Genomic DNA, 14,254 nt, shown 5'->3' on the forward strand with positions numbered 1-14,254 from the left:
CTGGTCCTCTCAGTTACTCCCAGCACAACTCACAATGAGGCTCTGGCTGACACTCAGAGAATACAGCCAAACACACACACACTCAGTCACAGAGCAAAGCAGCCAGAAACAGCATCCAAACACAGCTGAGACACGCTCACATTAATCAGACGCTCACTCGCACACACGCATACTTTCGCAGTCTCACAATAGCCATCCATCCTGTTTCTCTTCTTTTGTCTTCTCCACTAGTTGCTCTCCTGACATCAGGACATGATTTACAAACAGAGACAGTGGAGCGATCGAGAAGAAGTCAAAGTCAAAGTGAGATGTAAGCTGTAGTCAGGGCAGGACATTAGTTGTGGGGTGGTCTCCTTGTGTGAGACTCTGTAAACATTAAATAACAAACATGGCTACCTCACAGACCCAAAACACTTGTGGATCATTTCTCATTCCCAGATCATATCTAGTTCTGCACCATGAACAGTGCTGGGGAATAAAGTAGAGACACAACTATTTTATTTTATTTTTCCTAAGCAGTGCGACAGCAGTTTAGCAGTTTCCAAAATAGTGTAGCTTTTTCCAGCAACATTTTCCAAAGAGTAGCATGATGAAACGCCACATGGATGCTTTTTGTCACACTGTGTTGTGGAAACTAAATGAGGAAATATATTCTCTCTGAAGCTAGTTTGTTTTAAAAAATGCAGTCCCTATGCAACATGTTTAAAAAATATAATAGATATAAAATATTTAGTCAGATTCCGTTAAATGCTGTCTTTATATTGGAGTGTTTTTATTAACTTGGATTTAACTGTATATTTACGTGTTTTATTTAGTATAGGCCTTTATCACACTTTGAAAAAATAACTTCCGCCGTAGCCTGTATGAATGGCAGTTCCCATAGCATGGGATTGTTGTGATTAATCGATGTACAGTTCATCACAGATACTTCATCTAAACACATCAACCATAGTTTAAAATCATTAATCAGGTATGATGAAAAATAGTGTCATGTTATTCAGGCGCCTTTTCATGATTTAAAGGGGAGCACAATACTTCAGAGTCTGACCTCCTTTTTTTATTTAAGAAATGCAAGAATAGAATACATATATGAATTAAAGACTGTACAAATTGAATCATAATAAATATGCAGCAACAATAAAAATAAAAACAATAACATTAAAAATAAAATTCTGATTGTATTCCGATTATTCCCTTGGCAGCATGCAGATCTTCATTTATCTCATGACTGTGACAACATGGGCAATGCTGACAATCGCTTCACTCACATAATGTTGCACATTAAAATGGAAGATTACACATATGGTAGGGTGTGTAAGGCTAAGTAAAACGTTTGCAATATTGATGTTTTTTGTCAAGTGTCAAGGCCGGATGTGTTTTCTACCCGATAAAAACTCTTCTATATATAACCAGATAGTTAAAGGGTTAGTTCACCCAAAAAATGAAAATTCTGCCAGTAATTACTCACCCTCATGCTGTTCCAACCCCATAAGACTTCTGTTCATCTTAGGAACACAAATTAAGATATTTTTGATTAAATCTGAGAGCTGGCTCACTCCTCCAATAGGCTTTGGGATCGAAACTTGCTGGCCCAGAAAGTTAGAAAAGACATTGTTTAAAATAGTCCAAGTGACTACAGTGGCTCAACCATAAGTTTATCAAGTGATGAGAATACTTTTTGAGCGCAAAAAAACTTTATTCAAAAAAGACTTTATTCAACTATTAATTTTCTTCTGTGTGGGCCTCTGAGTGAGTTCACGTAGCGTAACAGCGCAGCGATTCTGGGTTGTACGTCAGAATGTAGGCTCACTATTGGCCGATGCTGGTCATGTGTGTGTTGTACAACACAATCGCTGTGCTGTTACACTACGTGAACTCACTCAGAGGCCCACACATAAGAAAATGAATGGTTGAATAAAGTCTTTTTTTTTCACAAAAAGTATTCTCGTCGCTTGATAAACTTATGGTTGAACCACTGTAGTCACTTGGACTATTTTAAACATTGTCTTTTCTAACTTTCTAACTTTCGATCCCATAGCAGCCTATGGAGGAGTGATCCAGCTCTCAGATTTAATCAAAAATATCTTAATTTGTGTTCCAAAGATGAACGAAAGTCTTACGGGGTTGGAACAACATGAGGGTGAGTAATTACTGACAGAATTGTCATTTTTGGGTGTACTAACCTTTAATGTAGCAAACTATACATTTTCAAAAGAGTAGCTTGTAGTTTGACTATAAATTATAAGTTGAGTTTGAAATTTGGGAAACAAAAGTAGATTCCCCAACACTGACTAAGCACAGAGCACAGCATTGAGATTCCTTCTTCACAACTGCGTGTAGTTCCGTATCAGGCTACAACTATCATCTCTGATCAGTCTTACCTTCCTCACACTGAGATCCGCTGTATCCTGGACAACATTTCCACTCCAGAGAGGTGATGGTGCGGTACACAACCTTATAGGATGGCCGGACCACAGTGCGATAGCTGCAACACACACAAATAAAATGTAAGTCTGTTTGAAAGTATGTTTACCAGATGACTCTTAAAAGACGTAAAATCTTAAAAACCTACAACAGCGGAAAAAAATTAAAAGTCATATAAAATGCTAAACGTTTAAATGTAAGTTTACATGCAGCTTCTTTCACACAAGAAACTCTAAGAAACACTATCACCCAACAACGAAAATGCTGATGACTCTTCTTTTCATTATTTAGCTAGATAGATAGTTACCGTTGTAAATTTCTCACACAGCAATTCACATGCATTCATTAATATTATTTATTGAGTAAAAATTATCATTATTTAATCATAAAAATATCTTAATAAATAAAGCAGAACAACTATTTAGGAGCTATTTTAAAATGAAAATGTAAGTTTTGGGTCAGAAAGATTTTTTTTAAGAAAGCAATACTTTTATATTCACCAATTATTAATAACATTAAACTGATCAAAGGTGACAGTAAAGACTTTTACATTCTTACAAAAAAATATATTATTAAAAACATTAAAATGGAAAACTGTTATTTTAAATTACATTAACATTACTGTTTTACTGTATAATTTATTAAATAAATGTGGCCTTTGTGAGCATATGAGACTTCTCTCAAAAACATTTTAAAAGTTGTATTGACCCCACACTTTTGAACAGTTATATCATGCAACAGTTACTGTTTTTTACAAGGTCTTGTCAAGGACTGCAAAATGGAATAATGGGATTATAATTTTACACATGCAATGTTTTTGAAACAGTGTTACTGTCCTACTAACACATGAACACATTTACTGCACAGGCTGCAAATGTGAAAGTGACCAATGAGAGGTTCCCAAAATGATATAAAACCCTAAGTGAATGTGTGCTGATGATAAACTCACCTTCCCCCATTGCAACCTTGAGGCCACCTGCAGGTCTGATAGACTCTCTGAAGCGTGGTGCCATTCTGTACCTGACAAGTCACAGTCTTTGTCACCGTCTGAGGACACCAGTTTCTAAAGGAGAAAGAAATATGATAATCAGAGCAATCTAATTGACCCCCATCATGAATTGGATGGTTCTGATGACATAAGAATAATAACACACGCACATAGCTGGCCATGAAATGATCTAATCCAACTCACACATACTGTAAAAATGATCAATGTTTCGTTGGACACCCGTACTTCAACAGTCTAACCATCTCTTTTGAAAACTCTTTATGGTGTTTACACAGGTTAAATGACCCGTACGCCCGGCAGGAGAGCATTGTCAGAGCTGTTTACTTTGTGGCCTTTCTCTAGCAAATCACATCCGCCCATTTTTATTCTTTCCGCAGCACTACAAGCAGGTCAAGTCACGGAGGGGGTCACTGCCCCACATGTGTGAGCGTGTGGGCTCCTCATCTAGATTTAAGACAGCTTTAAGAAACCTGAGCCAAAACCGGAGCAGAGGCACAATCCCTGGGAGAAAGAGTGGCTCTTTTGTCCTGCTTTTTATCAGGGCTTCACTTCACACAGCTTGAAAAACCGAGAAACACTTCACACAGCTTGAAAAGCAACTGCTGGACAAATCCCTGAATCAGGTGCCCAAATATTTTAATCCAATATTAAAATGAAATAAGTAACATTAACCCAAACAATGTCTTGAAAGGTCTTAGAAAAGTGGACAGTCTACCGGAAAGATTTGACTGTTTTGAAAGGCTTATTTAGAGTAATATGTTCCTGCCCTAAAACATGCTATAGGGCATCTTCGTAACAGCAATGTAATGCAGAAAGCCACTCAAGGTATGATTTCAGTCATATTTCAGTCTCATTATTGAGCGGAAAATGCAAACGAGGAAAAACAAGCCTGGAAGACAAAAGTCATCTGGAAAGTTTGCTACGGTAATCACTAATGTGCCCTACATAAAGTGGAACCTTCTAATTGGGAAGCCAGTGGCAAATCCAGCCCTGATGAGGAGCAGACTAGAGTCAGGACAGAGGAGAAGGGGGAAAGTAACACAGAGAACCAAAACAAAGCTGCACGGCCCAAGCCCAGGATCTCGGCACATGCCAGAAGTCACAAAAGAAAGGAATGAACGTGGGTTTGAAGAGAAACACCAATCAGATCTCTTTCCCCCTGAGCTCCCTCATGATTTTTACACGGAATGGCTTGAAACAAAGAGCCATTGATAAGTTCACCTCAAACAGACCTTTGTATGAACCATTATGCCTCAAGTTGAGCAAACATAAGTCAAAGAGATGTGGAGCAGAATTCAAAGAGAGTTAATGCACGTGTAACATATGGAGGTCATTATATCTACTATACTTCAGTGGTTATTATCAATGGCTCAGCTTATGCACAGCTATGATCACACATCAAGAAAACAGGCCAGAGGGCCATACACGCTCAATAATCAGCATCAGTCTGCCTGTATTAGTGTAGATTGTCTGTTTGTAGAATTCAGGGTGTTTTCAAGCCCCCTTAAACATTGCTGTATAATGATGTGCATGTATTGCAGGTTTGTACAAAACTAAAAAGAAAAATTCTGTTTTTAAGAACAACATTTGTGGCAAGACAAAAAAAATTACAAGGCATGACAGTGCAATTGCAAAGGAATGAATTCAATGATGAAATTCAATACTAGTAATGGGTAACACCTGATTAGACAGGTCAAAGATGAACCTACGTACATTTTCAAAGATGAAAATGCATATATACATACATACATACATACATATACTGTAGTATATATGAAGTTGTAACCAGAAGCAACATGTGGTCTAACATGAAACCATCCTCATGGCATGCTCACACATTAACATCTCTTACATGTGCCGTTTCCCAGCCCTTTCCCAGAACCTGCTAAAACTGTGGCCCACAGAACCAGCCCTCAAATATGCCAGATATTTCCATAGCCTATATGGATTTTAGGGTGTTTCCATGCCCTGCTTGAGACAAGGGCCCCGGGACACAGAGTCTGGAACAGAACTAGGGTGACCACAGGCTTATCCGGTCACTACCTGCCCAACTGTTCCGGCCCAGCCAACAAACACACGCAAACACAGAAGCCAGTCTGGTCACAGCTGAAGATCATGGGGCTATTTCTGTGATCTGCTTGTTATTGAATTTAGAACCACAAATCATACCTTTGCCCTTCTCTAGGAAACACAGGAATGCACATTCAAACTCTACCATCAATACAACTGCACAAAAAAAAATTACTACACATAATTTACCCAAGCAGGCCATACATCAACATCCTTTGTTGTCAAATCAACCTAAACATACACATACACTCAGAGAGCAATGATTGGTTGAACAAAATAACGCAACAAAATAAAATAAAATACAATTTTAAGTTTAAGTTTTAAAGCATAATTTTGCCATCCAATAAAAGCAACTTCATTTATTTTAAAAAAAGAATTAAAGTAATATGTGTTTGGAATGACATGAGCATAAGTAAATGACGCCAGAAATTTAATTTTGCGGTTTCATTTTGGGGTGAACTGTATTTGGACAGTCACATCACCTTAACATCACCTCTGTCAACACACCAAATCATGTTAATTCATCTGAGCAAAAACTATCACATATAATTGCTCCCATATTTCACCATGATTTCAGTTGCTCTGAGCTCCACCCAACTGATTCTGTCCATTTAGGATCATTTTAGCCTGGAAATACTACATAGGTTGAATAGACACAGAAATGAGCCGAACTTCCAAATAGTAGGAGTAGGCGTCCGGGCAATGGGCATGCAGATAAAGATCTAGAGCGGCACAGCCATCAGAACACAGTTCCCACACAGCCAGCTTAGTGAACAGGGCGATTTGTTTGAATTATTCACCCCCCTCCCCTCTCATCTGATCCTGATTTCATTTGGTACTTCCCCAACAGTAACTTCAATTAGCCCCTCGAATCTAAAACACGAAACTATGTAAAAATCCACGCAAAATGCCCTTTCCATTTTAAAACAGCACACAGTGCATGGCATTCTCTGGATGTTCATGAAAACTAGATGATTCTGGACACAGTCCAGCTCCATATGAACTAATGAGAGGATTTATAGGGAACACACAGCACAAAAGCCTTTCAATGGGAAATGACCCCCTTGCCCGCTTTCTGAACAGAAAGATGGAGGCAAAGCCAACTAAACTCTGCTTTGATCCAGATTTAAACCTCGGGGCAGGGAGAGACAGAGGGTTAAAAGAGGAGGAGCAGTACTTATAGACCATTATTCCAGTAATCTAACATCTTTCCTTCACAAAGCATTTATGAGGGGTCATTATGCAACCCTGTTATCAACCCACACTCTAATTCTTACTACTTACAGTTGTGCCTTAAAAATAAAAAAAAATGTAGAATAGAATATAACCCATAGAATATTGTTTTCCAATCGTTTACATGTCGGGGACTATATCTTCCAGTGAAAGGATGTGTTTGAATGCATTTGTTTAATAAAATAACAGGGCTACCAATTTAACGCATTAATTTAGTGCAATGTAGAATTTTTAATAAATAAATTTAGTGCACTTTGAAATAAATAAAAGGGGGGGGGGACCAAACAAATAAATAAATAGCACAGTTAGTGCTATTTAAGATTAAGACACATTGCACTGAAAGCTTCATTGCAACAAACTGCTTATAGCTTAATTCTCTCTCAGATATGCGGTAGGTAATGAAACTCAAGTTAAAAGGTGTGAATGCTTTCAACAGCCCAGCAAGGCTACATTTCATTGGCATTAACATGCACTTGGCCAACAGATCGAAATACTGACTTCTCTTCCTTGCATACACACATGGGACCAGAAACCTAATAAATAACTCTGCATTGTGCACAGATCATAGCACAGACTGTAAGGGGGAGACAACTCAAATCAGAAAGGGATGGCAAGAATCACACAGAGCTGGACTGAGTGCAACTCAGCGTGCAGCGAGCGGCAAACACGACAAAGCCATAAAATAAAAGCAGCACAACGCACACATGCATTCGAACTAGAGGAATGATCATGAAACTGCCTTATTTTAGACAAGATGAAAAACAGCACGCTTCATTTAAAGCATGAATGCTAGCTTTCAACACACAACGCGTGAGACAATGCTGAGACTCAAATGTTGACTCCCGCAATGTAGCACAGACTACAAAGATTATTGACTCTGGAGGCAAATAAATTAAGTTTGAACAAGAAGACAATAGAGAGCTGTGGCAGCTGGACAGGAGGGTTGGAAAGAGAGCATTTCATCATCGGGTCAGTAATGAAGCCCTCCTGGGATGCACTAGGGGGGTAAGATAACCCAATTAGGCCGCGTTCATGACGTCCAACGATACAGGAAAAACAGTGAGGGACAAAGAAGATTAATGGCCTGCTGAAAGAAAGCATCAAAAAGTACTAAAAGAGAAAAAAAGAGAAAGAACGACAAAGCAAAGCAAAAATGAACAAGTACCCTCTTCTGTCCCTGAGATTTGCTCAAGACTGGTTCAAAGGACAGGTCAAAGGCCAAGGCGGGAGACAGTCCTTCTCCAAAGTCGGATTTAAGGACCAGTCTTGAGGGAAAACAGCCCTGAAGCGAATGATATGGATGAGTGAGACTGCACACAGAAACACCCATAGATCATAAAGATGATCAGTGCATTCTTCCCTAATTAGGGCTATCTCTATCCTCACAGTGAAACCGATTCCTTGATTGATCTGAGTGTCATGCTCTTCACCCATAGGTCTTCACCCCATGTGACAATATTTTTTTATATCTGATATCAAATGAGGGTGTTGCAGCATTTGCTTTCAGTTTAGAAGATTTTTATTTCTAAAACAGTGGCCAGATTCACAAAACATTCTTAAGAATAAAATTCTTCTTAAAGGGGCTATATGTAAGAATGTTCATGTATTAACAGCTTTTTTATCGCCAATGTGTAAACAGCTAGTAACGAAAGTTAAAAGACAAGACCTTCCTCAACTTCCTAGGCTGTCTATGAAAGCCTGTAGACTGATTTTTACGTGAAGGATTCGGGACATTTTTTCCGGGAAAATCAAAAGGATGTGAAGTTTACGCTCGCACTCCAGAGAACCTTTCTTCCATTCAATGACATGATTTGAATGCTTATACAATGTCCAGAACAATGCCGAAAGAGCTATTCTGTACAGTAATGTCAAAGTGTCATGCAAAGAAAATTGAATAATTCAAACTATTAGTCTCACGTCATAGCCAGATCTATATACAGTCTGTAGACTCAAATATACTTTAGAATCAAACTGTGTTATAATAACAGTGTAATTTGAATGACCTCATCTGTCTACGTGATGCCGGAGAAATGCAGAGCTAGTGCAAACATATCCACATTGCTATGATCAGATGCTTTCTTAACAGCTGTTTTCTCACCACTGTTATTTATATTGTGTGTTTGTTATTGAGAGGAAAGAGACATATTATTATTACATATTATTACAGCACATATTATTAATCTAAACTCTCAGCAGTGTGGCGGCATCGGGACGTTTGTTAAGAGCATATCGCTGCAAAGTTATTTTTACATAATCAAAGAACGAAAAAGAACTTTGTATATCGTGTGAGTATATCAGGGACTTGAATCAAGTCTCTTGTACTCAACATTAGCCTAGAAATCTAGACGCACCCTAGCGGCAGCAAAATGTTTTTCGCAGCCAGGTACGTCTAGACACTCTCAATAAACCTTCTCGCTGCAAAAACCCAGATTGGGTCAGGCCAATCACGTTGTGTATAGAGTAGGCGGGGCGGGCTTAACATACACGACAGAGTTGCGACGGTTACCTGGCTGCTGCTACTTGAAAACAAAGAATGGCGGCTGCAGATGGAGAACAACGGTCTTTCGAATCGGCTTTGGCCGCGACTCTGGAGGACTTCTTTGAGAAAAGAGCAAAGAACGGCACTTAAGTCATTCTTAAAAAAAGGAAGATGTGTTCGTCGTTTTGCCGGCCAGATATGGCAAAAGTTGAATCTATCAACTAAGCTCCGCTGTTGGGAAAACGCTCTGGTTGGTTGAAGCGCTGTCCTATTGCGTGCAGAGGGAATTTGAAAGACAGCCGTTTATCCCGCCCCTCGGATTGAGCCGTGACTATGGTGAGTTTCCAGACCTAACATCTTGATGTAGGTCTGGCTTGCCAGGCTAACTCAACATATTATCTCAAATAAAAATGCCCTCTTCCTTTGTACAATTTGCAATGCGCAACTTACGACTTACAATGCAGAAGAGAAAAACAAATAAAGTAAACAAAAATATCTAATGTGTATAACCCATGGAGCAATACTTAAGCATCAAAGTGTCACTGCTTTCGTGGAGACAGAATGAGGGTGGAGGTATGCTTGTTGGTGTTGATGGGTCAGCAGCTAAAGGTCCCTCTGGGGCCCCAAGTCTCACACTCCCACCCTGAGTGCTGCTCTCCAGGGCAGTGAAGCCGAGCAGAACAGGAAATAGCTGCTGACTTAACCCCCAACTGTGTTCGGCTTCACCGGCCCCTAATTAGACAGATATTCTTGAGTTGTTTTTTTTCTCAGGACATTTATATTTCAGGCATTGTCATTGCCATATGCAAAATGGTTTAGGGTAAAGGTTAGGATGCGGATCGGGGTTAATTATGATTTATGGCAAGAGTTCATATGCCTGTTGTGTTCAGCCTCTCTTGATGCTTTGGAAAGTAGAACAAACTGTTCCTCTGTGCTCTAGCGTGGGAAACTAAGTTCTGTATTCATCATCATGTGTGCAGTTTTAATCTATGTACAGTAGGATTGTGCATATCTACAGTAAAGGTATGCATGACACAATGTGTAATTGAATATGTGAAGGATTAAATATATTTTGTGCATCTTTCAGAGCAAGAGCACAATTCCAAGGACAATTATATTCTGATTAACTTGTATTAATGCTGGATGAAGCCCAGCTACAACCACATTTTGTAGGTCTGTTAGTTAGACTTCTCAATTTCAGTCAGACTAAAGCATTTAGTCACACTGAAATTGTGCAAATTTGAAATGTATTTTATGACAGAACTGAATTGGTCAAGATATTTTTTATATTTATCTGATATGTCTTACTGATTTCTTTTACATTATTTCTTTATATTACATATGATGTGATATATCTAAAGTTGTATCGCACCTCTCAGAAAACAGTGCTGCTTATCCAAGGCATCTCAAAGATGTCTGTGGCCCCTCCTCTCTGCATCATCATCATACAGCAGTGCAATAAACTTCCCTCTCGCAGCATGCAGACGATGCAGCTGCATGTGTTTAGTAAACACTGTCTGTTTCATCAGTCTGTGACTGACGGGAGGAGGGGTGAGAGATCAAACCTTCAGCACAGAGAGCAAAGACTCCTTCACACCTGCGTACTTCAGAGACACATCCCACCCACAACAACTCGAAGCCATTTACCCAAACAGAGTAAATATTTGCATGAAGATATGAGGGTCAGATCAAGGCCATAAGCTGTTGTCACAGGTCAGTCAAGGTGATGCTGTCTGGATAGAAGTGGAGGGCTTACATGTTGAATGTTTTGTCTAATTTCTTGCCTTGTTATGTCTCAAAAAAGCAATGAAAAAGATATACTGATTAAAAAAAAGAACTGCTGATTATGTCTGATTTAGCATTTGCTTAGAAATACAAACCTGCAAGTAAGACTTTGAAAACGTGGAATCATTCAAAAGTTCTCTGGGCGAGTTGAAGTTGAGAATGAGTCTGGACAGTGATACCAATCTATTTTCTACATGTTTTAACTGGAATAAACCATAGACAGAGTGCTGACAGGAGAGATGGGCGTTTCCTCATGTCAGGAAAGAGGAAACAGACTGCCAGACTCACAACAGGGCTATTTAGTTGATAGCAGAGAAATCAGCATAATATTGTAGATGCACAATCTGTGTATACAACTGATAAATAGATTATCCTCACAATGTATGAATCTTATTTTTTCTATAAAAAAATACAGTAAATGTAGTAATTTACAAATGATCATTAAACTCTGCTGTATTTTCTGTTGGAAATTCTGTCTTAAACAGTTTTTTTTGAAACAAGGTAACTTCAGAAACCAGCTTGACCATATAAAGCTGGTTTATGTTGGTGTGCTAACTTGGATCAGCTAATGACTTTGACCAGCTAAAACCCAGTAATGTACCAAAGCACAGCTGACAGCTTAAACTGGATTTTCAAACTGATAATAAATGTTAATGACTCAACAAACATTTAAGTAATATGAATTTACTAGTCTCAGCTCATAATTTACAGACACTTTTACCTCTTGTTTGGATATTTTAACTCAAACTCTGTATGAAAAAAAAACTTTTCCCCCACTAAAATCCTTTAGGATTTGAATTGACTGCAAAAGTTCATGTGGGGAAAAGATGGTAAACATGACTCGAAACAATTTAAAACTTCAACTGACAACTGCATGTTGCTTCTGTTATGCCATATAACCGTACCTTTTCGACAGATCTTTGTGGAGTGCTGTCCCGGTCTGGTATTTGTAAACTCCGGGTCCCCACGTCCCCTGGACGCATGTCAGCCACAGTATCAGCAGCAGCGTCCACAAGAGGAAAGAGCTCCGGTGAACCGGAGACACCGAGCGCCCGACACGCGCTCCCATTTCAGCCGCGTCAACTATACGGAGAACCCACGCAGCAAAAAAAAAAAAAAAAACTCTTCTAATATTGACCCGCTGATCTCGCAAATGTGACTAGAGAACAGGTATAAGACTCGCAAGACTAATTTCTGAACTGCCGTTTATTTTACGAGCATTAAAATAATAAAAGGCTTTATCTGCTGCGTCTCAAACACGAAAGTTAAAGTTTCAGAGGATTGTCATCGGCAGACCCCGCCACAAATAAATATCCTCGCAAAGTTTGCTCGCAAACCGCAAGACAAACGTTTCTTAGCAGCCACACAAACCGGTCCCGCCTCACTCCTCCATCTCCGTCTCTCTGTAGGTAGGCTACGTTACGGTATATTTCTTGACTACATCAACACAATGGGCAAGAAAGCGGTTTTATAGTCGCCTTGAGTCCCACAGCCCGTGTAGTTTTTTTTTTTTTTTCACCCAGCCCAGTTCCCTCTTTCTCTCTCTGTCCTCTCATGCAGCACTCCCCCTTTCCTGCTCTCCAGTGAAAACTTTTAGACATGAAACAAATGGATTTATGGCGTCCTTGTTTAAGAAGCAGTTATGGTCTCGTTTTTAAAAATGCAGTCAGAAAGAGGCTAATAAGCAAATCCACAGCCTACAGAAATCTCAGCTGTTTCTCCAAGCAATAGAGATTTCAATAATGTCTCACATATGCTCAAATGACCAGTATACTAAAGTTTGCAATCAAAATGAATGTGACTTGAATATGTCTTCTTTCAATTGATTGTTTCACTGGTGTGTGTTTTTTATGTCTTATACGTGTATATATATACATATATGCTATATGTATAGCCTACTGTACATAGGCCTATAACCCTTACCCCTAAACCTAAACCTATCCATAACTTATCCCTAAAATCAAAGGGAAATGAGGTGAATAACACTGATGTGGAAGCACCTAACCTTGTCTCAAGCTTAAACTTGTCATAAATTGTAAAAAAAAAAAAAAAAAAAAATAATCTGATATGATTTTTGCCAGCGGAACATTTTTGTTCACAGTTGGAGATGCAGAGAATATCAGCAAAGCATCGGTTTGCCGCTCTGTACGAATTGTGTAGGCCTACCTGTCTTTAAAAACAAAATACTCAATGTGTTCATCACCTTCCCTGGCCACAGAGCGATTCATAGCCTACCATTAAACAGGCCTTTTATGGAATCGCTGGTAAGTTCAAATAATATAGAAAATGGAAATATGAGGTCTCCCAAATGTTATCGGTGCTCTGGTTGCACCCACGTGCGCATAAAGCGTCCGTCTGGTCCGTGTGAAAGGAAATCACTACACATCATCAATGTACAGGTACAGTCCCACTGAGATGACATTGTAGGCTATACTGTAGAACCGATTGTTCTGTACAATAAGCTGGGCACCAGTGTTGTTCTGTTCATTTCAAATGCAGTAACAATTCCAGTGACCTACATTTTTAATTATTTAGATGATCTGTGATGCAGATTGCCTCATCCCAAATGTAGAGGCAAAATGGCCTGGCTCAGTGCATGATTCCAGAATCTTTCAGGACTCTTCTCTTTCCCACCAACTGGCACAAGGTATTTTAGTCACTTAACATATGGCAAAAACTACAACTTTAAAATATCTTCACCAATTTCAATGTAATAAATAAATACTCTATCCAGGTGAATTCTCAGGTGTTTTGCTGGGAGACAAGGGATTTGCATGCCTGCCTTATCTCTTGACTCCCTATCAGGAGCCCCAGACTGAGGCACAGCACAACTACACTATTGCCCATGCATGCACGCACAAGAGCTCGTATAGAGATGGCATTTGGGCTCATCAAGTCAAGGTTCCAGTGCCTGAATTACCTCAGAGTGACTCCACAAAAGGCATGTGAAATTGTAGTTGCATGAGTTGTGCTACATAACATTGCCTGTCTGAGGAGAGAAAGGCGACCAAGGATGGTTGTAGAGGAAGACTGGGGCATTGAGGCTGTTTTTGAGGACAATGAAACAGGCAGGGTTATAAGAGACAGTTATGCCAATAATTATTTTGGTTAATATGGTCCAAACCATGTTAGGTTTTCACTTTCTCCTAAACTTTCCCCTTAATTTACCAGACACACAAGTCACAATTAGTTTTTTTTATTCAGGTTGAAGCTGCCTGTTGGGGGTGAAAACATACAATTAAATGTGTCAATGT

At 39.3% G+C, this 14,254-nt stretch overlaps 1 protein-coding gene across 3 annotated transcripts in view; it reads right to left on the reverse strand.

Moving 5' to 3' along the window:
* Positions 1-12,575, reverse strand: part of emid1 (EMI domain containing 1) — a 67,350-nt gene extending 54,775 nt beyond the window's left edge. For all 3 annotated transcript variants that reach the window (XR_014030257.1, XM_081366861.1, XM_081366862.1), the window contains exons 1-3: positions 11,906-12,575; positions 3,374-3,487; positions 2,382-2,485 (exon numbers count right to left, since the gene is read on the reverse strand). Coding sequence is in view for 2 of the 3 variants with exons in the window: in XM_081366861.1 (XP_081222987.1) it covers positions 2,382-2,485; positions 3,374-3,487; positions 11,906-12,069 (382 nt within the window). In the remaining variant the exon portion in view is untranslated. The remainder of the gene's footprint in view (positions 1-2,381; positions 2,486-3,373; positions 3,488-11,905) is intronic.
* Positions 12,576-14,254: the final 1,679 nt, after the last annotated feature.

The sequence above is a fragment of the Scardinius erythrophthalmus genome, assembly GCF_964197995.2.
Source record: "Scardinius erythrophthalmus genome assembly, chromosome: 5".
NCBI lineage: Eukaryota > Metazoa > Chordata > Actinopteri > Cypriniformes > Leuciscidae > Scardinius > Scardinius erythrophthalmus.